Source organism: Artibeus jamaicensis, unplaced genomic scaffold (genome assembly GCF_021234435.1).
Source record: "Artibeus jamaicensis isolate MK-2021 breed Jamaican fruit bat unplaced genomic scaffold, CSHL_Jam_final scaffold_847, whole genome shotgun sequence".
In the NCBI taxonomy this organism is placed as follows: Eukaryota; Metazoa; Chordata; class Mammalia; order Chiroptera; family Phyllostomidae; genus Artibeus; species Artibeus jamaicensis.
Genome location: NW_026522057.1, coordinates 18,585,082 through 18,610,185, shown reverse-complemented (window position 1 = coordinate 18,610,185; position 25,104 = coordinate 18,585,082). Strand labels below are relative to the sequence as shown.

Here is a 25,104-nt window from a genome sequence, read left to right as displayed (position 1 = left end):
TCTGAGTTCTGCAAGCCATTGTAGCAAATTATGATACCTGATGTGGGAGTCACAGGAAACCCAATTTATAGGCGATGGGTCAGGACTGGGGGGGAGTGGCCTCTGGGACATGCGACTGGTTTCTAAAGTGGGGACAGTCTTGTGAAATAGAGCCCCTTCCTTACCTTGTGGGTTCTGGCGCTAACACCAGGTAGACTGCGCCGGAAATGAATGAATGTGTTGGGTGCCCAGTGGGTGTCAGAGAGTTAGAGATCGGTGGTGTCAGACAGAAAACACCTCCCAGCCTCTTTTAAAAGACACTCGCATGCGTACAGAGCCCATGAAAGGAAATGTCATCACCTGGCTCAGGCTGGGAAGGCAGCTGAAGGTAGGATGAAACTTGGTGGTGAGTTCCCAAGGGGCATAGTATTATTTAAAAAATTTTTCTGGCCCTGGGTTGTGTAGCTCAGTGGATTGAGCACCAACCTGTGAAACAAAGGGTTGCCAGTTTGATTCCCAGTCAGGGCACATGTCTGGGTTGTGGGCCAGGTCCCCAGTGAGGGGTGTGCAAGAGGCAACCACACATTGATGTTTCTTCCTCCCTTCTTCTCTCTAAAATAAATTTAAAATATTAAATTTTTTGCTGTATTCTTGAAATATTTCACAATCAAGTTTTTTTTTTTTTAAAGGAAAGATAGAAAAGCAGGGGTGGAATGCAGCAGAAAGGGCCCTGGTTGAGCCTGGAATTCTGGGGCCCAGTTTCCAGTTACGCTGCGGGACCATCTGTGACTGGAGCAAGCCACCACCCGCTGTGGGCCCCAGTCTCCAGCAGCCCTTGCATTGCTGATCTTTTATTACGTAGTTTTCATTTGCTTTAATCCAAACATGTACTGAAGGTCTCCTAGGTGCTTATCTACACATGTCTGATCTCCTGAGCAGACACAGAGCCCCTGGAGGGTAGGGGCTGTCTCTCATCTCTGCCTCCCAGTGCCTGGCACAGACCCCAGCCAGCACTTGGTGGATTCTAGGAAGGGAGGAAGGGAGGAAGGGAGGAAGGGAGAGAGGAAAAAAGGGAGGGAGGGAGGAAGGAAAGGAGGAAGGGAGGAAGGGAGGAAGGGAGGAAATAACTGCCAGGCCATGTTCTGGAACAGCTGGAACACCTCTGCCCCTAAGGGTTTGGGGTCTGTGTTGAGGTCTTGGGTGGGGAGCCTGGGGTCTCCTCAGGACTGGAGCTCACTCAGTGTTGCTCCTTCCACCTGTGCCCCTGGATGCCTGTGCTGGGTGGGGTGGGAGGCAAGGGAGGCTGCAGGAACAGGCCTGGGGACTTAGGCACCTCCATTTCCTCCCGTGGAGACCCTGCCCGACCTGGCTCCACCCAGACAGCCGACCCCACCAGGACAGTGCTGGGAAACAGACCGAAAGGTGGGAGAACTCCCCTGACTTGGCCTGGACCCAGGCCCCTGCCAGGCCTGGGCTGAGCCCTCCTCGCCCAGCTCACCTGCTCTACCCCAGCTCCTTGGCACCTTCTTTATCCCCTGGCCAGCAGTTCAGCAAACACAAAGCGGCCTGCTTGGCAGAGAAGGCAGCTGAGTTCAATTCCCGCTTCTGCCTCTTGGAGGCTGGGTAAGTATGGGCACAGAACCTTGCCTGTCTGAACCCCAGTTTCTTCATTGTATTTCCCCCTTAGGTTTGATGTGGAAGTTGAAACAGTGAAGGTCTCATACCACACTCAAGAAACCCCAAAACAAGTTAAGCTTACAGATAGATACAGCTGAAGCCACTTGAGGCCCTCATCCACTTCACTCCCTCCCTTCTTGGAGGGTGCCAAGGTCTTTGCTGTCACGTTCATTTTATTTTATTTATTTATCTTCAGAGGTGAAGGGAAGGAGAGAGGGAGAGAAACATCAATGTATGGTTGCCTCTTGTGTATCCCCTGCTGGGACCTGGCCTGCAACCAGGCATGTGCCCTGACTGGGAATTGAACTGCGATCCTTTGGTTCGCAGGCCAGCGCTCAATCCACTGAGCTACACCAGCCAGGGCTGTCACATTCATTTTATTGTTACACATTGCTATATGGTCTATAGCAATGTGTCAGATTCTCGTGTTTTCAAATGCTCTATAGATTATGCTATACTGAATGCAATATTCTATAATTTGCTTTTTCCCTCCATGAAATGCTTTTGAGATCTATCCTTATGGATACACCTAGTTCTAGTCTAATAATTTTTCACTCTATATTATTATTGCATTCTACAAATGTACCACAATCCATTCATTCTCCCATCAATATACATTTAGGTTGTTTTCAGTTATGTTTTGTTACTTCAAACAACATGGAAATAACTATTCTTGTACATGTCAAAAAATGAATTAAGCAAAGATGGATGCTTTCAGGCAGCTCACATGCATTAACCAGTGGTATCTACTATTCATTTAAGGGACAATATTTTTCTGAACCCAAATTGAAGCAAACAGCTCAACGATGAGACAAACCATTTGAGGATGGGACTTTCTGGAATGCTAGAGCAATAATCATTACCCTCTGTTCGGTGCTTCCTAGGGGCCAAGCCCCATGCTAAAAGTTTTATCTACTCACAGACAGCCTGTAAGGAAACTACTGGGATTCCCCCAGCTGAGGAAACCAAAGTGCGGAGAGGTCAGGTATCTTGGCCAAGGTTATACAGTGGTTGAACTTGAATTCAGATCAAACCTGGGTCTGTCTGACTCCACTGCCCATATTTTTTAAAGACTTATTTATTTATTTATTTATTTATTTTTAGAGAAAGGGGAAGAAAGAGAAAGGGGGGGGGAACACCAATGTATGGTTGCTTCTCATGCACCCCCAGCTGGGGATCTGGCCCGAAACCCAGGCATGTGTTCTGACTAGGAATGGAACAGGCAACCTTTTGGTTTGCAGGCCAGCACTCAATCCACTGAGCCCCACCAGTCGGGGCTCCACTGCCCTGACCAGGCCAGAGGGGCCCCAGTAGCACCCCTCAGAGCTGCGGGAGCATAGCAAGAGGGACTGGCCCCAGCTGCAGGCTCAGGGAGGCCTTCTTGAAGATGATGCCAGTTCCAGCTGCCCAGGAGCATCGTGCAGGCAGCAGAGGGAGGCACCCAGGAGAAGGAGACACTCTGGGCCAAGGCACCGAGGTCGGCAAATTTTTCACTGCTCCCCTTCAGTCACCACCCCTTCACCCTCACCCCAACCCTCTCCTGGCCACATGTTTTCCTACCTTCTTTGCATTTTTCTTTTTTCCTCTGATTCATCCCTAATCTGTCTGCTGTCCATCCTTTCCCCTGAGTCTTCTCCTTTGACATTTTTTCCTCTTGAGTCATCTTTCTTCTCTTTATCCCTTCAACTATTCACCCATCTACCCATCCATCCATCCATTTATCGAACCATTCATTTATTCATCCATCCATGTAACAAACAGCACCAACACTGTGCCAGGGCAATGGAGCCTGGTGACGCAGTGCCTGTAATGGAAAGCGACTGCATCCATTATACTCAGCTAAACCTCCACAAGCAACCCCTCAACACACCCAGAAACAAACAAACTCTTACACAAACCAGGCAAGCTGATGGTGGGGTGGGGAGGAAGACCTGGAGATCGTTGTGGCTCTCGGGCGCCCCCTGCTGGTAACATGAGAGATTACATCCTGGGCTGTAAACCATCCTAGTCCCAGCGTGTCTCATGTCTCTCGTTAGGAGAGAAAATGTGAACCATTTACATCTCTTTAAATGGAGTCACTTGTTTCCTATGCCTGAAAGTCTTCAAGAATAGAAACTCTACAGGGCATGTTCCATGTGAAGGGCAACTCAGTGGCTGTCCTCAGTGAGGGTGAGCCATAGTGGGTAGGGCATTGCTGAGTGTGTGTGTGCCATGGCTGTATCTGTACCTCACATGCACTGAGTGAGTGCCTGCTGTGTGCAAGCCGCCATACAGTGGCTGTGTATCTGGGACACAGAACTGGGTCAGCCCGGCTTGTTCGTGCACATCCCAGGTGATTCCCTGGTTAGTTCCTGGCTTCATCCTTCTCGAGCTCTTCCCTTGCCCTCAGCCAATTTGCTCCTCCACTGCCCCCACCCTGGTTACCTGGACAACCACTGTAGACTCTCAGTTAGTCTTCCTGATAGTATTCTTGCTCCTCCTTAAACTATTTTCCACTCAGGAATCAGAGATATAGCTTGGAAACATACATCGGATCGTGTTCTCGCCTTTCAAAGGCCCCCTGTTGCTCCGAGGCACTTGCCCTGAAGAGGTCTCTGGCCCCGTCTGGTCCCTGGCCTCCTGTGGAAGCTCCAGCCTTCAGTTTATTCCTCACTGTGGTTGGGAAAGGGGTTGGGGGGACTGACTCCTACAGGACGGATTTCCCAGAAACCAGTGACACCCGCTTTCCAGCTGGGCTCAACCAGTAGGAGACAGTGGCTGGGAGATGGGAGGGTGGCAGGGAGAGAGAAATTGGGGTGTTTCTCTCCCTACGCCTCCTCCACGGTTCCCACTTGATAGGGCTGGGCCGGGCGGCCCTCCCTGGCTTACCTCCTTCCTCTGTCCCTCCACCCTGGAGGTCAGTGTAGCTAACCTCTGGGCTCCTCCACCTTCCCTCTTGTCTTCTCAGCACTTCTCTCGTCTGGGTAACCAAGTCCCTCAATTTCAAGTAATTAAGATTTCTTTTTCCGTTTTGACTGTGACCAATATCACCAGCCATCCGACTCCCGTGCAGGGCAGAGCCACAGGAACAGAACTGAGAACAGAACCCAGACCTTGGGGTCCTTCTCCCATTCTCCCCCATTCCTGCCTCTGAACTTGAAGTCAGATCCCGGGAGCTGATAAATTTCCTAACTGTTTACCTGAGACAGGGCTTCCTGCTGCTTGCTTCTGGAAATTATCTGCGGCATTTGGTGCCAGAGATGGGTCGAGGCCCCCACCTCCACTGTCCCTTCCTCCTGTAGGAGGTGGGGTTTCCCTGGTGCACAGGGCATTTCCCAGGCAGCCGGGGCAGGTCCTGAGCTGAGTTCTGACCAGAAGAGAGGAATCCAAATTCCAGGTTGGGTGCTTAAAGATAAAGCACATGCTTGTCTTTCCCCCATCTCTGTCTGGAATGTGGGTGTACCGCGGGAGCCCCTGCTGCGCCCTGTGCTCCCTAGGGCCACACACCAGGTTGTGTAAACAACAGAAATGTATCCTTTCACAGTTCTAGAGGCAAGAACTCTGAAATCCAGGTATCAGCGGGGTTGGTTCCCTCCAAGAGCTGTGAGAGAGGCTCTGTTCCGGGTCGCTCTCCTTGGCTCGTCCACAGCCATCTTGCCTCTGTGTGTCCCTCTGCGTCCAAATCTCCCCTTGCAGTAAGGACACTGGACATGTGGGATGAGGGCCCACCCTAACGACCTCATCTTAATGAATTACATCTGCAATGACCCTATGTCCAAATAAGTTCACGTCCTGAGATGCTGGAGGTTGGAACTTCAACACAGTCTTTGGGGGCGGGTGGGGGAGCACCCGTGAGTCCATGACACGTGGTAAGGACACACCTTAGGGATGGATTTCATAGAGCAAAGCTACCTTGGACTTTGAAGGTTGAGGGGAATACATTTTTTTAAAGATTTTATTTACTTTTTTTTTTTAGAGAGAGTGGGGAAAGGAGGGAGAAAGAGAGGTAGAGAAACAGATTAGTTGCCTCTCACAAGCCCCCAGCTATGGAGCTGGCCTGCAACCCAGGCAGGTGCCATGACCAGGAATTGAACCGGTGAATTTTCAGTCTGGAGGCTGGCACTCAGTCCACTGAGCCACACCAGCCAGAGTTATGGGAATAAATTGTTATCTTATTTTATGCTCTATTATTTAGGGCCTCTGCTATATTCATCCAAATGTGTGATCTGTCAAGGTCTGGAAGGGGTACAGATATCAACCCCAGGGGGTAATTGAGGAATATGAAACAAAAGGACAGACAGCATTGGAGAAATTAAGGGCTGGCGACAATGAGGAGCTGATACCAGCCCAGGCCTGAAGGGGCAGAGGGAGAAGGCAGTTAAAGGAGCCAGGGCCTGTGGTGGATGGAGGCAGCCATTGCAGACCCGAGGTCCTGCAGGGGGTGGGCTGAGGAGTAGCTACTGGAACTGCTCTCTTCCTGTCCTCCAGTCTCCTGCTGGCACCTTCCATTGGCTGAATGAACCCAGAGGACCAAGGGGCCCACCAGTGCTCTCCATCATGTCAGCTGCAGGGCAGGGCGGGGTCGGGTGGAGAGCTGACGGAGAGTACCCAGCAGACTGGCACTGAATCCCTGCTGCTCGCTGTCCCTGCTGGCTGTGAGCTCAGGAGGCCTTGTCATCTTTACACAAGGATCCCTGCTGATCAGAACAATGCCTGGATTCTAGTAGATCTTCAACAAATATTTGTTGAATGTGTATGTGCCAGGAGAGCTGTGGGATACGGGTGGGGTTGCAGAGCTTCACACCTCTTCCACCACCAACCCCCAGAGCAGCTGGTGCAGGGCGGTTCTCCCCCCATCCCTGCTCTGGCCCAGGCAGACGGGGCGCTAGCCATGGGAAGCAGGCCGTCCCTGCTCGGTCCCAGCTGAGGCAGTGGCTTCCTTGGGTCAAGAGCCACCTGTATGCAGTCCCAGCCCTGGGTCTCCTCAGTGGCTTCTTGGTGCCATTGCAGGGCAGATGGGGCCCTGGCTTGACCCTGGGTCTCCGTCCTCATCCCTGAGGCCAAGCTGTCTCATCTGAGGGGGATGGTGCTGGTAGTGGGGACTCTAGAGCAATGAGCCCTCGCAGAGCCCTGGACCTACAATCACTGTGTATGACTCACAGTGGACATTGCCACCCTCAAGGCTATGAGAGGTCCTGAAGGAAGGGATTTGAACTGTGTTTAATATGTATTTTCTAATCCCATTTGACCTTCGATTCTTTACTATGTGCCCACTGAGTTCTGTTCTGAGACCTGAGGCCTCCTCTGCGAACAAAGCAGACAAAACCCCTGCCCCATGGGGCTCCATTCCTGCAGGTCCATTTGTCACGGAACACCTGTTTGTGCCCTGTAGAATGCCACTCTTCCAAACAGCCATCCCCACGCGGCACAGCTTCTCCACACGGAGTCCCAGCCTCCAGATGTGCCATTTATGAATGTCAGGGTCAACTCTACTTTCAGAGCAGGAAGTCAGGCGTTTGAAGAATCCTTTAGCTTCGTTCATTCAGTTGTTGCCTCTTAATGTCATGTTGAGTACCTACTGTGTGCCTCACCCCTTCCAGGTACCGGGAATTCAAAGGTGAACAGGGGAATGTTTTGTCCTCATGGGACTTCCCATCAGGTGCGAACTAGAAATAACGGAACTCCTCAAGAGAAAGACTCCCAGCTGCTCCACCCCCTGTCCCTACCCTTCCCAGACCTACCTCCAAATTCCCCACAGTCTCCCAACACCGGCATTTCCACAACCCACTCAGGACACGGCTTGCTGTGCTTCAGGCTGAGGCCTACTGCACAGCTGGCCCCTCAGCTTCCCTGGCCAGCTCCCTCTTCCCAGGGGTTGAGAAGAGGTTCCTCTTCGGGGAACTCGCTCCATGTGCTGCTAGGCCAGAGAAGCCCCAGGGGGCAAATCAGCAGCGCAGCTGACAGTGTGTCTACAAGGCCTGAAGGTGAGATGACATGACATGACGGATTGTGAGCGGACAGTCATCCTGGAGGGCAGAGGGCCAGGGTGGCCACATGGCTGTCTGCAGAGCCCACAGAGTGGCTGGGACCTGCTCAAGGCCACCTGGATAAAGGCTGGGACAGCTTCTTGTGCAAACTTGGGGGGCGGCTGGGGGTTACTGTCTGCCAGGCCAGGCAGTGACAAACCAGAGGGCCTTAAGCCAGGCCTTGCGGTTCTTTGGGTCTCGATTTTCCTATCTGTCAGACAGAAGCAATGGATGAGATCATTAGGTCATTTTAGGCTCAGTCCCACCATTCTTCAGTGGAATCTGGCAGTTTCTGGCCTGGCCCTCACCCTCCTCACCCCTCCCTCTTTCTTCCCCAGCTCAGGGTCTGAGAAATGACTCTGAGCTTTAAAGCTGAGCAAACAAACATGTCCGGGCCCATAGGGAACAGGTGGTAAGGGAAGGCACGGCTATTTTTATCGCAGTTTGAAGAATTTTCACAGCTGCTCCTGTTGCGTCCACACCCTTTCCGTGGGCCCAGGCTATTGGGGTGGCAGACATTACTGAGGATGTGATGGGAAGGGGTGCGCTTTGGATGGAAGATCTGCCCAGCTGATGCCCGACACACCATCTTTAGGGACCCGTCTGAAGCCGCTAAGCATTGCCTTCCTCCCATGCTTCTGGAACGTGGAAGCCCCGGGAAGGGCTCTGCACTGAGGCAGCAACCCTGGCAGGAAGGAATCTGGCCACTTCTCAGAGCACTGGGTTTTGAGGGCTGACAAGTATTATTCAGGAAAATCTGCAGAACCAGTTTGCCTTATTTAGCTAAGACTTATCGTGCACCTATAACGTGTTGGCCCTGGGCTGGGGGCTGTCGCCAGCAGCCGATGAGGATGTGCTGTCTTTTCTTCAGGTTAGTGTGAACTGGGTTCACTGGTTTTGTACCAGTGCTCCCCACTTCACAGGGGTGATCTCAGGTATCGATCTGTCTTCACAGTGCACCCCAGTCCCAGCCTGATCTCTCTATTTCCACCTATGCTTCCCAAGGCCAGGCCCTAGCCCCCCTCACATTTTGCCTCAGCCCGTAATACCTCCCTCTGGTCCCCCACCGTCTCTCACCCACAATCCTTCACTCAGCACACAGGAAGAGATTTTTTTTTAAAGATTTTATTTATTTATTTTTAGAGGGGGGAGGAGGGTAGGAGAGAAATATCAATGTATGGTTGCCTCCCATGCATCCCCCACTGGGAACTAGCCCGCAACCTAGGCATGTGCTCTGACTGGGAATCAAACTGGGACCCTTTGGTTCGCAGGCCGGTGCGCAATCCACTGAGCTACACTTTGCTTGCTTTTTTATAGTTGTATTCACCTACTTGTATTTCTCAAAAAGTACATTTTAAAATTATAGTTGTTTTTGACTCTATAAAAAGGGTAACAAAACTGCGTTTAATTTTCCAGGGACTTTTTTTTCCTAACTTATCTTCCTAGGAATGACCTACTTCGTGGTGTGTCACTGCGCTTTCATTCTGTCCAACTGCTGATTAATACTCACCCCATCCTCCAAATAAACAACACACACCCATCCTTTCTCCTTGACGAACACTTGAGTTGTGACTGAGGACTGAGGACGGGGCTGCGTGGCACAGACTGTGCTCGCCTCCTGCAGGCAGGGGTGAGATTTTTCTAAAGGGTTTCTACCAGGGATAGACCTGCTGGGTCACAAGTGAATTTGGCTTCAGGTGTCACCTCTTCTTCAGCGTCATCCCCGCCCCGCTCTCCACCTTGACTATGCTCCAGCCACTCTGACCGCCCCCCATGCCCCTGGCCCCTTGAACAAACCAAGTCCATGGCGACCTCTGGACCTTTGCACTTGCTGTCCTCTCCACCTGGAGTGCTTTGCCTTCAGGGCTTCCCATGGCTGGCTTTTGCTTGTCCTCTAGGACTCCTTCAAACACAACCTCCTTAGCCCAAGTGTCACTGTCCCTAGCCCCATCTAAGTGAGTTACTCCCGTTCCCACCCAGTCACTCATGTGTTGTTTTCTTTAGAGCCCCTACTACCACAATCAGAAATAGCCTTTTTTTGTTTGTTTGTTTGTCATTGTTTCCCCTACTAGACTCAAGCTCCAGGAGAGCTGGGACCATGTCTTGCTCATAGCTGCACCCCTAGTACAGCCTGCTATAGAGAAAACAGTGGGGAAAAATGTATTGAAGTGGATAGTAACATCAATCCCATGTTAGAGATGAGAAATGTGAGGCTCAAAGAGGTTAAACCACATGCCCTAGATTGCAGAGCTTGGAGGCAGCAGGATTTGAATCCAGGTATGGCCAGTTCCAAAGCCCATGTTCTTCCCTGGAAGAGGCTGGCTCATTCTGATATGAACTTTCCTTCCCCCTCCCGTGGTGTCAGCAGGCCATTCAATGCCAGCTGTGTAGCCACATGAGGGAAAGTCTGTGGCTACACAGGTGACATTGTGTAGAATTCCAGGTCCTGCTGTTGGCTGTCATCCATCTCTCCCACCCCCTCCAATGTGTACTATGTGGTGTCATGGCCTTGGACCATGGGAGACCTGGCCTTACACCACCTGTTCCGGAAATGGAGCCCAGTCCAACCTCCCACCTACCTACTTCCCTATATTAGAGTCCCAGGCTCTGGTTCTGGCTCCTATCATCTCAAAATTCACAATGTTCCGGCTGCTTGGTTCCCTTCTGTTGGTAGCCCTTGGTAAGATCCCCGCTTGTGCCTGTGCTGCAGTGGGTCAGGAGTCCTTGAAGTCTGCCACCTGCCCCGGTTCTCATAAACCCAACACCTGTAGGGGGGAGGCTTCAGCTTGTTCCTAGAACATGCTTGTGGGGGCTTTCAGCTTGGTGCTGGGGCAAAATAATGGAGGGGAAGCCATGGATGGACTAGGTCAGGAGAAAGACCCAAAGAGCTATGGTGGGAGTCCTCAGTGGGGCCAGTAAACACAGTCTAATGGTGATGAGCTGTGGTTAGACTACTTAGGTTGAAATTTCTGCCCCTTTGCTTAATCCTCCAACTCTCTTCTCACACTCCTTCTACCGGCTCCACATTCTGTGGTCTAACCTTTTCCTTGTCCCTCTGCCATATTACATTCTAGCTCAGGGCCACCTCCTCCAAGCAGACTTCCTTGACTGACAGAAATGGCAACAGATAACAATAATTGAGTGCTTACTATATGCCAGGAAGAATGCTAAGGATTTTTCCCCCTAATTATTTCATGTAATTCTTACAACAGTCCCACTTTACAGATGGGGAGACTGAGCCTCAGAGAAGTAGAGTAGCCCATCTTCGAATGAGGGGCACGGCTGCACTTCGAACCCAGGCAGTCTTACTCCAAAGTCACTTCTTTTCATGACAATAGCTCTCACTTCTGAAAGGCTCGTAGGTTGCAGGCACTGTTCTAAGTGTACCGAGCCCTTTAATGCTGCCGTGGGAAGAGGCCCCATGTTCATCTCTAGCCCCGGACTCCTAGGCCTCTGCTCTAGTCCAAATGCTCACTGTTCATATGTGGCTACTGAGGTCCAGCGAGGGGGAGGGGCTTGCATGGGGTCACATAGACAATATGTGGCACAGCTGGGATCTGGACCCGGGCTTCTTCTTTGCTTTTGGGTCCCTCTAACTGACTGACACCTCTGTTTTTCCTTCCAGCCTCCGGCTGTGGCAGACCTTCTTTCAGGCCGTCCACCCGTGTGGTCAACGGTGAGGACGCGGTCCCCTACAGCTGGCCCTGGCAGGTAAGAGTGATTCCAGCAGCACCATTTCCAGCTGCCGTAGGCTCTGCACCAGTCTTACCCCGTTGCTTTGCTTCTGCTACTCGCTTCAGCTTCCAAAGGCTGGAGAACCCTTGGATGGTCCACTCCATGTGGCTGTTTTGCCCATTCAACCTGTAACCCTCACAGGCCTCTTTGCAAACTCAAAGTGGAATCTGGGGACGGCGATGTTTAACCTGAGAATTGGTGCACTAAGTGGAATTTCAGGTTTTACATGCGGGGTGGTGCAAAAGCAGGTTTGCTGTGTTTCATATGGAAAATAATACAATAATTAATAAGTAATAAGACAAGAATAAACTCTGTGTTCCATGTACTCACAACTGTAAAGCTACTTTTGTCCAACCCTGTATAGGAAGGGAAATTTCTGGGGACTCATTTCCAGACTCCTCAAATTATATAAAAGGATTATAAGGCCTAAGAGCACTAAAAGGACAAAGGCTTTATAGGAGTCGGGGAGGGAGGCACAGAGGGCTAGACCATTGGACTAACACAGCAACGGCTAGCCACATATGGTTATTTAAATTCAAATGAATTCAAGTTAAATAATGTTGCCCTAGCTGGGTAGCTCATTTGGTTAGAGTGTCACCCTAATATGCCAAGGTTGTGGGTTTGATCCCCGGTCAGGGTGCATGCAAGAATCCACCAGTGAATGCATAACTACATGGAACAACAAATCAATCTCTCTCTCAAAAAAAAATTAGTAAATAAAATTTTAAAAATATACAGGATATTTTCATCACCACAGAAAGTCCTATTGGATGGCACCAGTTCGTAGCAGGGGTCAGTGAACTTATTCTCTGAAGGACTAGATAGTGAGTATTTGAGCCTTTGCTAACCATAGAGTTTTTATTGTAATGACTCATCTGGACCATTGTAGCTCAAAAGCAGCCACAGATGATACATAAGTGAATGAGTGTGACTATTTCCCCATAATTTTAGGTACAAAAAGAGGCCATAAACCCGACCGGGCCCAAAGACTATAGTTTGCCAACCCCTGATTTAGAGAGAGCTTTTGAAAATCAGAATGTGGGAAATGAGAAGAGAGGCAAAAGACTTTGGTGGGTTGTGCCTCAGAGGGCCCAAGAAGCCTTGAAAGAGCTGAGGTTCAGAAGAACTGGGGGCCTGATAAAACAGAGGGCCTTGGGGCTCTCAAGACAGAAGTTGAAGGACAGGAAATGTTGAGTCCCCAGGGAGGTCTCGGGCTGGGGGTGGGAGGACTTTGGATCAGAATGTGATTCGGGACAAAGTGACAGGGCCTCCACGAGCAGCCGTGCAGGTTGGACACTGCCCATTTCCAGAGGACCCCATCCTTTTCTGCGTAAACAGAGCCCTCTGGAGTTGCGCAGGGCACGACGCACACAGCCCTGGGTAGCAGCCCTCATCACGGGGTCCAAACCACTCAGGCTTCTCCCTCCCTGGCCCCCAGATCTCCCTGCAGTATGAGAAGAATGGAAGCTTTTACCATACCTGTGGGGGCAGCCTCATTGCCCCCGAATGGGTCATGACTGCTGGCCACTGCATCTCGTGAGTTCTCTCACTTGCCCTGTCCCTGCATGTGGTCCAGGCAGGCCCTGGTGGGGTAGGCGACTACGGGGAGAAGGGAGGGAGGCCAACCAGGCCTGGCCTGACCTTACCTCCACTGGCAGGAGCTCCCTGACCTACCAGGTGGTGTTGGGAGAGTATGACCGGGCAGAGAAAGAGGGCCCCGAACAGGTGATCCCCATCAATGGTGAGGACCTCTTCGTGCACCCACTCTGGAACTCCAACTGTGTGGCCTGTGGGTAAGTGAACTCTCAGGCCTGGGGCCTAGGGGCTTCTCCCTTCATCTCTCTGTGACCCAAAGCCAATTCCAAGAAGACTCCCAGGGTCAGTGGAGCTGGGTCCAGCAATGGGTTCTACGTGCTGAGGGCGAGAACCGGCAGAGCCTTTAAGATCTAACAGGGGGGTCCAACCTTTTGGCATCTCTGGGCCACACTGGAAGAAGAATAGTTGTCTTGGGCCACACATTAACTACACAAACACCAATGAAAACTAATGAGCAAAAGAAGAAAAGCTTTTAAGTAAATTTACAATTTTGTGTTGGGCCACATTCGTAGCCATCCTGGGCCACATGTGGCCCATGGGCTGTGGGTTGGACACCCCAGGGACACTAGAGCCCAAGGAAGAGTGTGGACTCCCCCAAGTCCACCTAGCTAGTTGGCTTCAAAACCTAGGATTCCTCTGGAACCCGCTCTCCCAAGCCCAAGGGTTTCTCCATTCAACAGATGTCCCCAGGGCATCCCGGGTTCCCAGCACCTTGGGCAAAAGGAGACACACTGGGCTAAGAGTCAGGCTCTGGCACTAAGTCGCTGTGTGACCTGGGAAAGTCACTGCCCTTCCCTAGGCCTCAGTTTCACCGCTTGCCAAGCGTGAACTTCTGGGCTTCCTGGGTGATTATGAGGGTTGAGGGGGCAATCATGAGGTGAGGACACAAAGCAGGGCCTCCTAAGCCCCTCAGCCACATGCAAAGTTGTGTCTGATTGGCTCAACATCTTCTGGTGGGAAGGCCAAAGAAGAGTGCAGCTCCCCTAAAAGTGCAGAACAAGATTGAGGGACCATGACGATAAGAACTTCCCCCACCCTCATGGGGCTCCTGGGGTCAGTGGGGAGAGAACTAAGACCCAGGTGAAGTGACCTGAGAGAGAAGCAGGTGGATGAAGACAGATAGCAGGGACTCTCAAAGAGTGGTCCCCAGGCCAGCAGTATCAGTATCCCCTGAAATCTTGTTAGGAATATGAATTTGCAAGCCCCAATCTGATCCCCTGCATCAGAATCTCTGGGCTGGGGCCTAGCAACCTCTGTTTTAACAAGACTTCCTGGTGATTCTGATGCAGCTGAAGTGTGAGGACCACTGGAGTAAAAGTTGAGGACATTTATGAAGGTCAAGGGTGAGCAGGGAGCTGAAGGGGCCCAGGGAGAAAGGGGGGGCAGCCTGGAGGTGAACTATCTGGAGCAAGGGCTGGGTGGTGAGGCTTGGTCTGGCCAGAGGACCGAGCTCTGTGACTCTTCCCTCCTCCCCAGCAACGACATCGCCCTCATCAAGCTGTCTCGCCCTGCCGAGCTGGGAGACTCAGTCAAGATTGCCTGCCTCCCTCCCAAGGACGACATCCTGCCCAATGAGGCGCCCTGCTACATCAGTGGCTGGGGCCGTCTCACTAGTATGTGCTGACCCTCCGCCCAGCCACAGGGACAGTGGACAGAAAAATAGGGCCTGGGAGCTGGGATTGAGGGCAACACCAGGATCAGTCCTTGCACTTTTCCCCTGTTCTTCCTCCAGCAGAAGTCTTCTCCTGCCCCCCTGTCATATTCCCAAACATGAATATGTTCCATTGAACATTTTTAGTGTCTCCTGAGTGCCAGGTGCTGGGGATGCACATGGACAAAGCAGACAGGACTGTATAGTCTGGTGGGAAGAGAGTCCCCATCTTCCCCATCAGAAGAGCTGCCTGCCTCAAACCCTCTACCCCACACCGGGGTTCCCAGCCCTGACTCCCAGACCCCAGCCCAGGCCCTGCACACCCCCCCTCCCCGACTCCCCGCACTCAGTGCTCTCTGACCCCCACAGCTGGCGGGGCGCTCCCTGACAAGCTGCAGCAAGCGCTGCTGCCAGTGGTGGACTATGCGCACTGCTCCAAGTGGGACTGGTGGGGCATCTCCCTGAAGAAGACCATGGTGTGCGCTGGTGGGGACATCCGCTCCGGCTGCAACGTGAGTCAGCTCCCTCCTGCCCAAGATGGTGCTGAGCTACAGCCACACCACTGGCGGGGGCAGGGCCCTGGGGTACCCCTGCCACCTGCCTGGAAGGTGCAGGAGAGATCTTGCCCGCTTGCCCCATTCAGCTGCCAGGCTAGGAAGGACTATGGGAAAGTCAGGTAGTCAAGACACACATTCTCAGCCTGGGAGTCACGGCCATTGCATTCTAGTGCTGGTTTGCAGTGACTCGACCTGGGAAGTCATTGTCCCTCCCTGGTTCTGAGGCTTGCCTGTCAGCACAGCAAGGAATATTGATCTCTACAGTTATCTTCCACTCTGTTGTCCTGAAGTTATAATTAAACCAAACTATTGTTGTATGATGAGTATGAACAATAACATTGTTTACTGTGATAGTAATAACAGGAACTACCATTTATTAATTGCTTCCTTTCCACTAGGCACTGTGCTAAGATCATACATCTATCATCTCATTTAATTCTCACAACATCTCATAAGACCAATATGATTCTCTATCATAGATGAGCAAACTGAGTCTCAGACAGGTCAAATATCCCCAAAGTCAGAACAAATTCCATTCCTTAAAGTTCAGACATGGCTCAGTCCTCTGCTGCTCTCTGGTGATTCCAGGGCGACTCTGGAGGACCCCTGAACTGCCCTGCTGCTGATGGCTCCTGGCAGGTCCATGGTGTGACCAGCTTCGTTTCTGCCTTTGGCTGTAACACCCGCAAGAAGCCCACTGTGTTCACACGTGTCTCAGCCTTTACTGACTGGATCCAGGAGGTGAGCCGGCAGGCTGGCCAGGAGGGTTCCAGGTGCTGCTTTTCTGAGAGGTGCTGAGGGGAGGGACAGTGGCGGGGGGGGGACAGAAGATCCAGAGGAGGGCCTCAAAGGATCCTAGCAGGTCAGTAGTGAAGGGACCCTCAGAGGGTGTGGGGATGTTTTCTGCTACAGTGTGGCCCCAAGAACTTTGATGGCTTCTGGGTGGAGCTTTGAACTACTGCTGAACTTCCTTATTTCAATAAGTGTTTATGAAGTGCCTTCTCTGGTCCAGGTCTTTTGTCATGAAGGCCAGAGCGACTCGTCCCAGGGTTGCTTCGTGGGGGGACAGATAATCAAATGAACAGTAATGATGAGCTGTGATAGGAGGAGCTCTGCCCCCTCTGAGAGAGCCAGTATCACCTGGGGGTGAATGGCCAGGGGAGATTAATAATGTTTGTAATAGTAATAGTCATCCTTCATAAACTGCTTAAATATGTATCAGGCATTGCAATGAGAATCCTAGTTAATAGTTTAATTTAAACCCCCTCATGAGGTGAATGATTACCCCCATTATACAGATGAGGAAACTGAGGCTCAGAGAGGTCAAGTCACATTCCCAGGATCACAAAGCTAATGAATGGCATGGCTGGGAATTGAAGCCAGGTCCGCCTGGCTTCAGAGACTGTGCTTCTAATCAGGCTATTCTGGGTTTTTCCCCCCTATTTTTCCAGACCATAGAGAGCCACTAGAACCGAGTCCTGGGTGACAATACTGATCCACATGCTTTGCAAAAATAATAAAGTTCTCTCAGAAAATCCCAACTCAAGTCTTGCTTCCTTCTTTGACTCGCCTCTTCCCCTCCAGCCCTTTCCTAAAATCATAGATTTGGTGTGTAGAGATAAGACCAGCTCTAACTCTCTTATATGAAGATGAGAAGAAAAAAGGAGACCCAGAGAGAAAAAGGGAATTGCTACAGGGTGACCCACCATCCCAGTTTGCCTGGGACTGAGGACTTCCCAGGACACAGGACTTGCAGCACTGAAACTCGGAGGGGGGGCGGGAGCGGGTCCTGGGACGTTGATCGCCCTGTATAGCCAAGCACAGTCATTGGCTTTTCAATGTAGGCAGAAAACCATGGTAGAATCTGCAGAAAAACGAACTTTTCCAGCTCCTTGGGAGGCTCATGGTGGAGTGGGAAGGGCCATGTGTTTTCTGCTCCCACTGATGGGCTGGAGAAGGAGGACTACAGTCATTCACTTATTCAACAAGCACTCGTTCCTTGTTCCAGAAAAGGGTTCAGAGGGGGAAGATGACATGGTTCCCACCCCAAAATAGCTCATTATTTAGATAGAAATAAGCATATCAGTATCATCCATTATAACATTTACTAGCAGCTTCTTTGTGGAAAGTTCAGGGCTGGGAGTACAGAGGTGAGTAGGACAACCTGGCAAGAGCCCTTGCTGTGGGGGGACCGACGCACACACAGATGCGCACACGATGCTGGAAATGAGGTCAGAGCACCCAGAGCCGCTGTTAAGGTCCGAGAAGGCTGCCACGCAGCCAAAAACAATGTTAAAAACGACTGATTCCTTTACTCACGCTCTTCCTGAAAACTGTGATAGGAAATATGGTTCCTGTGAGGACACACATATATAATTTTTAATATTAATGCTGTCCCATTGCCCCCTCCCTTTAAAAATTATATTTCTACTTCTGAAAGTTTAAAAGGCACAACATAGCAAATAATGCAAGACACACCCAGGTAGCTCTCCTCCAGAATGAACAAATTTCACATTTTTGCTTCATGTTTTCTAAAATAATGGCTACAATGAAGGTAGAGGCCCCTTTGTAATCTCCCCAGGCGTCACCATCATCATGGGTGTGGGGTCATCACCCTATTACTGCTTTTCCTTTAGGGCACACTGCAGGATAGATCTTGCCTGCCCCCCGAAATTTGGTTTGGCCATGTGGTTTGCCCTGGCCAAGGGGATGATTTGACGGTTGGCCAAGCTCTCTTTCTTTCTCCTCTGGCAACTGGTGGCTACAGGTCGGCCTGGTCCCAGAATGAGGTGACATGATACAGGGCCTCTGCTGACCCCTGCTGGACATGTAGCACAAATAAGAAATAAACTCTTGTTACAAGCCACTGTGATTTTGGGGTGTTTGTTATAGAAGCATGACCCTAACCGATCCTGACTGATAAAATGAGTTGGGTGTTTATCCTTCTACTCTCCATGCTGTTATATTTTTATTGTGTATATAAATATCCATAAACAATATATTGCATTGTGTTAGTTCTTAAGAATACATTCATGAAAACAGACTCATAGTCACAGAAAAAAGACTGAGAGTGGCCAGCGGGGAGAAGGGTTGGGAGGCTGCGTGGAAAAAGTGAAGGGATTGAGAAGTACAAATTGGTAGTGGCGAAACAGTCAGGGGACTGTAGAGTACAGCATGGGGAAGACAGTCAATAATATTGTAATAACTATGTGTGATGCCAGGTGGGCACTGGAAATAACAGAGGACTCACTTCATAAATTATATGATTGTCTAACCACTATGCTCTATGCCTGAAACTCATACAAAATACTATTGAATGTAAACTGTAACCTAAAGTGTTTAAAAATAAAAAATAAATAAATAACACATGCATGGCATCATGGCATGTGGATGATTTTGCTTACTTTACCCAGTGTTATGTTTCTGAGGTCTATCCTGGCTGGTTTCTACACCTGCAGCTCATTGCTGCTGGGTTTGAAGTGTCTCCCATGACGCAACACTAGTTCTTTAACCTTCTCTCCCCACTGATGGACATTCACAGCAGGGCCAATTTTTTTTGTGATTACAAAGAGTGCCTCAATGAATGTCCTTGGTCTTACCTCCAGGTGCACGTGTGTAAGTTTCTCTAGGGTATATTCCGAGAAACAGAACTGCTGAGTGGGAGGGCAGGCTCATTTGCAACCTTACCCATTGCCAAACTGCTCTCCAAAGTGATTGTATCAACGACACTTCGCAAAATTCCCATTTTTTTTCCTTTTCCCATCCACTGTCACCACCTATTACAACTGTCCCACATTTTTCTCCTAAAACCACTCTTGGAATCTCAGGTCTCTCCCACAAAACTCTCCTCCATCTCCTACAAAAGCCCAAGAACTGGTTTGGCAAGATCGAGTGAGGGCTAGGAAGAAACTGCGTCAAGCAGGGCAGAGACCTTTGTCATGGGACTGTGGGAGAGGATGGAAGGAATTCTGGAGCCAGCATGTGTTAATCACTTGTACTGGGTCAGACAGACAGAGGGCCAGGTGATATGTGTAACTGTCAGGTTTTCCCAAAGCACAGCAGGGCTGCAAACGCTGAGCATCTGCTTCCTAATGGGTCAGGGAAGGACCCTTAGACAATTTTCCAAAATAGTGTTAGGATAAAGCGCAGTGAAATGTGTAAAATTCCACCCTGTGGCTGGGCCATGGTCCCTCAGGGGCCCTCTGCCCAGCCTTAGGGGGAGGCTGAGAACTGCTAGGACACACTTCTCATATACAAGCAATAGAGAGTTAGGAAATCTTGCCTAAAAGGGCCAACAATTTTATCAATTATTCAGTTTCCTCTTGTTTAATCTTTTTAGATCCTTTAAAAACCACAGAGTCAAAGCTTCTGGTCAAGACGTTGGCTGGGTAAATGTGCACTCACAAGCACATCAAAATTACAACTAAAGTGCAGAACAACCATCCTTCAGAATTGCCTGAATTCTAGCTGAACAGAAGTCCTATAACAAAGGATAAAGGAGGAAGCCACATGGAGACTGCTACGCAGGGAGCCCTCCAGTCTCCAACATGGTAATTGCTGACGTGAAGTTGATATTCGGTTTCACTCCAGCGAAACAAACAGTGGAAATGCTTGAACTATCTAGCCACGTGAGCAGGACAGAAGAGCGCAAAAACGATGTCTTGACGTGTGTGGAACAAGTTACCAACCAGACACGGAGCTTTTGCTTTCATCCTTCTAGAAGACACCCCTAAACCTGCTATTGTGCAAGTCTGTGATTACTATGAGACAGATGAAGCAGCTTTTGCTGAATTCAGTGCCCCTTGCAACACAGACTGGAGCAAGGAAATGTCTGAGGCCTGTACCCATAAACAGGGCTCTGCTGGAATCTCCAGAATCAAGACTCATTAAAAAGACTGTTTTATCTCTACATATAGATGCCAAATGTAGGGTGACTTAAAAAAATCAGAGAGTCTTGAAACCTATATAATTTTGTTAACCAATGTCACCCCAATAAATACAATAAAAAATTTTTTTAAATCACTTAGTCAATAATTTAGTTTTTGAGTAATTAGAATGTCAACGCCAGCAATTTTCTGTTTTTGTTTTCTAAAGTGTGAAGAACAATCCACTTGGAGAAGCACAGCAGGGATACTTCAATTTCTTTTTAAAAACGAGAAAGGATCAGTGTTGCAATGTTCTCTTTTTAATCATACGATGTCAACAATTTAGTTCTCATACGATCTAATCATATGATTTAATCATACGATCTCAAGAATTTAAAAATTTAGCAATTTTTAAAACATCAAAATGTCAACAATTTTTTTTTAATTCTAAAAGAGTCAACAATTGCATTCTTTTTCTTCTTCAGCACATTAATATTGGCTACATTTTAGAAATTCTCATTTTAGAAAAAATTTTTTCCTTTTTTAAAAAATATATTTTATTGATTATGCCACTAGAGTTATCCCATTTCCCCCTTTTCATTCCCCTCCAGCCTGCACACCCCCTCCCCACATTACCCCCCTTTAGTTTATGTCCACGTGTCACAAGTTCTTTAGCTTGTACGTTTCCCATACTATTCTTGCCCTCCCCGTCAATCTTCTACCTACCATCTATGCTACTTATTCTCTGTACCTTCTCCTCCCTTCTCCTCCTCCCACTCCTCTGTTGCTAACTCTCCATGTGATCTCCATTTCTATGGGTCTGCTCCTGATCTAGCTCTCCTCTTAGTTTGCTTTTGTTTTAAGTGTGGTTCTTAATAACTGTGAGTTTGCTGTCCTTTCACTGTTCATATTTTTAAACTCCTTTTTCTTAGATAAGTCCCTTTAACGTTTCATATAATAGGGGCTTGGTGATGATGAACTCCTTGAATTTGACCTTATCTGAGAAGCACTTTATTGCCCTTCCATTCTAAATGAAAGCTTTGCTGGATAGAGCAATCTTGGATGTAGGTCTTTGGAGTTCATGACTTGGAATCTTTCTTTCCAGCCCCTTCTTGCCTGTAAGGTCTCTTTTGAGAAATCCGCTGACAGTCTGATGGGAACTCCTTTGTAGGTGACTGTTTCCTTATCTCTTGTTGCTTCTAGGATTCTCTCCTTCATTTTAATCTTGGGTAATGCAATTATGATGTGCCTTGGTGTGCTCCTCTTCTGGTCCACCTTCTTTTAGGACTCTGAGCTTCCTGGACTTCCTGGAAGTCTATTTCCTTTGCCAGATTGAGGAAATTCTTCTTTATTGTTAGTTCAAATAAGTTTTCCACTTGTTGCTCTTCCTCTTCCCCTTCTGGTACCCCTATAATTTGGATGTTGGAACATTTAGAGATGTCCTGGAGGTTCCTGAGCCTCTCCTCATTTTTTTGAATTCTTATTTCTTCATTCTTTTCTGTTTGGTTGTTTCTTTCTTCCGATACACTCCGTTGATTTGAGTTTTCTTTCCATCACTATTGGTTCCCTGTGCATTTTGCCTCATTTCACTTAGTGTAACCCTCATTTTTTCATCTAACTTGCAACTAAAATCAACCAGTTCTGTGAGCGTCCTGATCACCAGTGTTTTGAACTGTGCATCTGATAGGTTGGCTATCTCTTGGTCGCTTAAAGGTATTGGCTCTGGGGCCTTGAGCTGTTCTTCTGCTTGAGCCACAATGTTTTGGTCTGTTCACGCCAGTCACGTATGACGGGGTTGAGCCTTGGCTGTTCAACAGGGTGGGTCAACCCACGTGCTTGACTGTGATGCTGTATGTGGGGGTGGGGTCAGACAGGGAGCAATGGTGTTTGTTTCGCTCTCCTTCAGATTTTGGTCCCCTCTGTCGCTTCCCACTTGTGTACGTTCTAGGACCCTGTGGGTCTCTCCAATGAACTCTCCTGTGAGGCTGGGAGCCTCTCCCGGCACCTCAATCCCCACAAGTGTTTTCAATTGGTGCTTTTAGGCTTTATATCCTGGCACTGGGGCCCTGGTTTGCGCAGTCTGTCTCACTGCTGGTTTTTTGCCTGGTTTATCTGCGTGCGAATGTGTGACCTTGGTCAGCCAGCTGCCCTGCGCCCCTACTGGGTCTGCCCGTTGCCACCCCACACCTGGGATCTGCCAACCACTGCCTGCACGCCTGGGTCAGTCCTGATGCTTTTTCCTGCCACGACCCTGCTCCACCAGCCGCTGACTTTGCCCCTCTTACTGGTCTGGATGAATGGTTTGTTGTTGTCAGGCTTTGGTACAGTTCAATTTTTTGTCTGTGTTTGTTTCTAAAGCTTTGTTGTCCTCAAATTTGGTTGTGTGAGGAGGTACAGTATTTCCACTTACGCCTCCATCTTGGCTGGAAGTCTCTCGGGAAAGATTTTTTTTTTAATCACTCACATTCCCACCTCTCTTAAGCGGCTGCTGCTATCATTTTGATATGCTTCCTTCTGCTTCTTTTTCTTTGCATTTAGAAAACCCATAACAGATTCAATGAACACGGACTGTTCACCCACTGGTATTCCACACCAGGAGTGGGCAGAGGAAAAATGACCCCAACTTGCTTTGGCTAGATGGCAGTTGGTCAGAGTGTCATTCCATGCACCAAAAGGTTGTGGGTTCGATTTCCAGTTGGGGAACGTACCTAGATTTTGGGTTTGGCCCCAGTTGGGGCACATGTGGGGGGCAATCGATTGACGTTTCTCTGGAACATGATGTTTCTCTCCCTCTCTTTCTCCTTCCCTCTCTTTAAAATTAAATAAAGTCTTAAAAATAAAATAAATTAAAATCAAACATACCCATATTTTTCAGACTATAAGATGCACCCCATTTCCTCCAAAATTTGCAGGGGAGTGTGTCTTATAGTCCAAAAAACATGGTATCCTCCAGTGAGGATGTTTTTTTTAAATGACCCAAACTTTGGCCAGGCCCTCAGTGAGCCCACAGTCTGGCTGAAGAGGTGACATGTACACCCAAGCAGACATGAAGGCTTGATTCAGCATTCTAATGTGGGCCCAGAGTGATAGGGGGCCCCAGGAGCTGGGGTCACATTGGATGGGAAGATGGGAGCTCTTGATGGGAGCTCATATCCAGATGATTGCAGTGTCAAGGGACTCCTTTCAATGTGAATCTGTCACACCTGCTTTCGTCAATGAATACCACAGGCAGAGTGCTGAGAAACTTCGGTGTTTGAAAACAGGTCAGTGAAACTGAAACATTCCCCTCTCACCTAGTGGGTCAGAACCAGATTTGACATAGAGAAGCAGCCTGGATTACCCACCCAGGTGCAGAGCCTCGGGTAAGGGATTTTTGGACACAGCAGTCTATTTATCTTAACTTTGTGGTATCAAAGAGAACGAGACCCGTGAGTCCATGTCTCAGCCCAAGCCAGATGTTAACAGCCTTCCTCAGAGCCAGGTTTGCTCTGAGCCTATCAACACTGCTTCACTTCAACTTCATCTAAATTCCATTCTTTCTCTAAATCCTATAACAACCCTGTCCTTTTCCTTTAATTAGTGAGACACCCCATGGCTCCTCTGGGTGCTTGCTGAATCAAGTTAATAAACCCAACTTTGTTAAACTACACTGGTATCCCCGGTGGTCTTTATCAGCTTGACTTTATAAAATCCAAGCCTTCTCTGTTCATTCATTTGCTCGTTTATTCATTCAACAAATATCTGTCCAGGCTATGCTCAGTTTTAGGTGCTGGAGACACAGTGACAGGATGACAGCTGGAAGACTTTGATCTAGTTCAACCCTCTCATTTTATGGATAGGAAAACCAACACTGGGAGGAAATGGCAGTGGCATTGCAGGAGTGAGAAAAGGGCCCACAGTAGCTATGGGAGGTAGTGGTGGGACCACAAGCAAGGAGCCCTGGTTCTCCACCTGTCCATCTGGGAAGGAGCTTACGGATCAGCAGTGGCCGTGTAAACAAAATGCACATCTTCCCCTCTCCAAGGACAATGGCTCTTGGGGTGATAACCCAGTAAGGGCATTTGAGGTGTCCCTTGCCTGCTTCATTTGGACAGGCCAGTAAAAGGAGAGTGGGATGAGCCATTCAGAGTGCCTCTTCCTAACGGCCAAGTCCTTTGTCTTTCAAGGAGCAAGGTGGAAGGGCTTCCTTGTTTACCATCTTTGCGCTGCTTCTTACAGCCTGTGCCATTTACATAACTTGTGTGCCCACAATCAAATGCAACCTAAACCCAGAATCAAACCAGGTTAGTGAAAGGTTTTCTTAGGCTCTGACGAGGAAGAAATGCCAACCAGCCACAAAGTTAGGCAGTGTAGAGGTTTTTTCCCCCTGGGCGAGGTTCTCCGGTCCGCAGAGTGGGGCTGGGGGAAGTCACACTCAAGCAGGTAATATGGCGTGGTTTTATTTTGGTTGGCTCTTTCCTGGGAGCTGGGGATTGGTCTCCTTTGAACAAAGTGGCAATATATCATTGATGACTTTCCTTGGGCTAAGGTTGTTATGTGGATATCTGTTTTGGCAAAGCCCGCCCTTTCGGCTCGCTGATTTGACGTTAGCCATCTTTTCCGGTTGTAGTCCAGCCGCCATTTTGTCTCATCCTGCCCATCTACACTGCCCATCCTGACACTCTACAACTTAAAAAATTTCAGTTAACCATCAGTAATTGGAAAGCCTCGGGAAGAGGCCCACAGGACTAAGATTGACCCTCCCAGATGCATGGGCTCACCCCCTGGACAAACTGTTAAACCCGCAGGGCATATGCCCTCTTCTGTCCAGGTAGACTGAGGCAGGGGTACTTAATAGACTGTGCCCATTTCCTCATGTGAAGTGATTCCATGGGGTGCCATACAGGACCACTGTCTCCGAAGAGCAGCCACCCAGCCTTCTCTTTCCGTTTCTTTCCTCTGGGTAGTGCAAGGACTCAAGGGTGTAACTTTTGGGTGGGGTGCTGACTCAGCTGCAGGCGGGCTTCTAGGGTGTCTCAATTCCCCGCTTCACCCTCTTT

At 49.3% G+C, this 25,104-nt stretch overlaps 1 protein-coding gene across 1 annotated transcript; it reads left to right on the top strand.

Annotated features, from left to right (window-relative positions):
* The first annotated feature begins 10,297 nt into the window (after positions 1-10,297).
* Positions 10,298-16,741, top strand: CELA3B (chymotrypsin like elastase 3B). Its single transcript, XM_037135943.2, has 8 exons — positions 10,298-10,341; positions 11,287-11,372; positions 12,835-12,932; positions 13,055-13,189; positions 14,469-14,605; positions 15,013-15,155; positions 15,789-15,941; positions 16,652-16,741. Exons 1-8 carry the CDS (start codon positions 10,302-10,304, stop codon positions 16,667-16,669), a joined length of 810 nt encoding a protein of 269 aa, XP_036991838.2. The 5' UTR covers positions 10,298-10,301; the 3' UTR covers positions 16,670-16,741.
* The last annotated feature ends 8,363 nt before the right edge of the window (positions 16,742-25,104 follow it).

Bases quoted from the DNA above. Each gene is read 5' to 3' on its own strand.
- CELA3B (XM_037135943.2), top strand. From the start codon at position 10,302: ATGTTCCGGCTGCTTGGTTCCCTTCTGTTGGTAGCCCTTG. The intron at 10,342-11,286 runs GTAAGATCCCCG...TTTTCCTTCCAG, and splicing joins CCTTCTGTTGGTAGCCCTTG to CCTCCGGCTGTGGCAGACCT. The intron at 11,373-12,834 runs GTAAGAGTGATT...CCTGGCCCCCAG, and splicing joins CCTACAGCTGGCCCTGGCAG to ATCTCCCTGCAGTATGAGAA.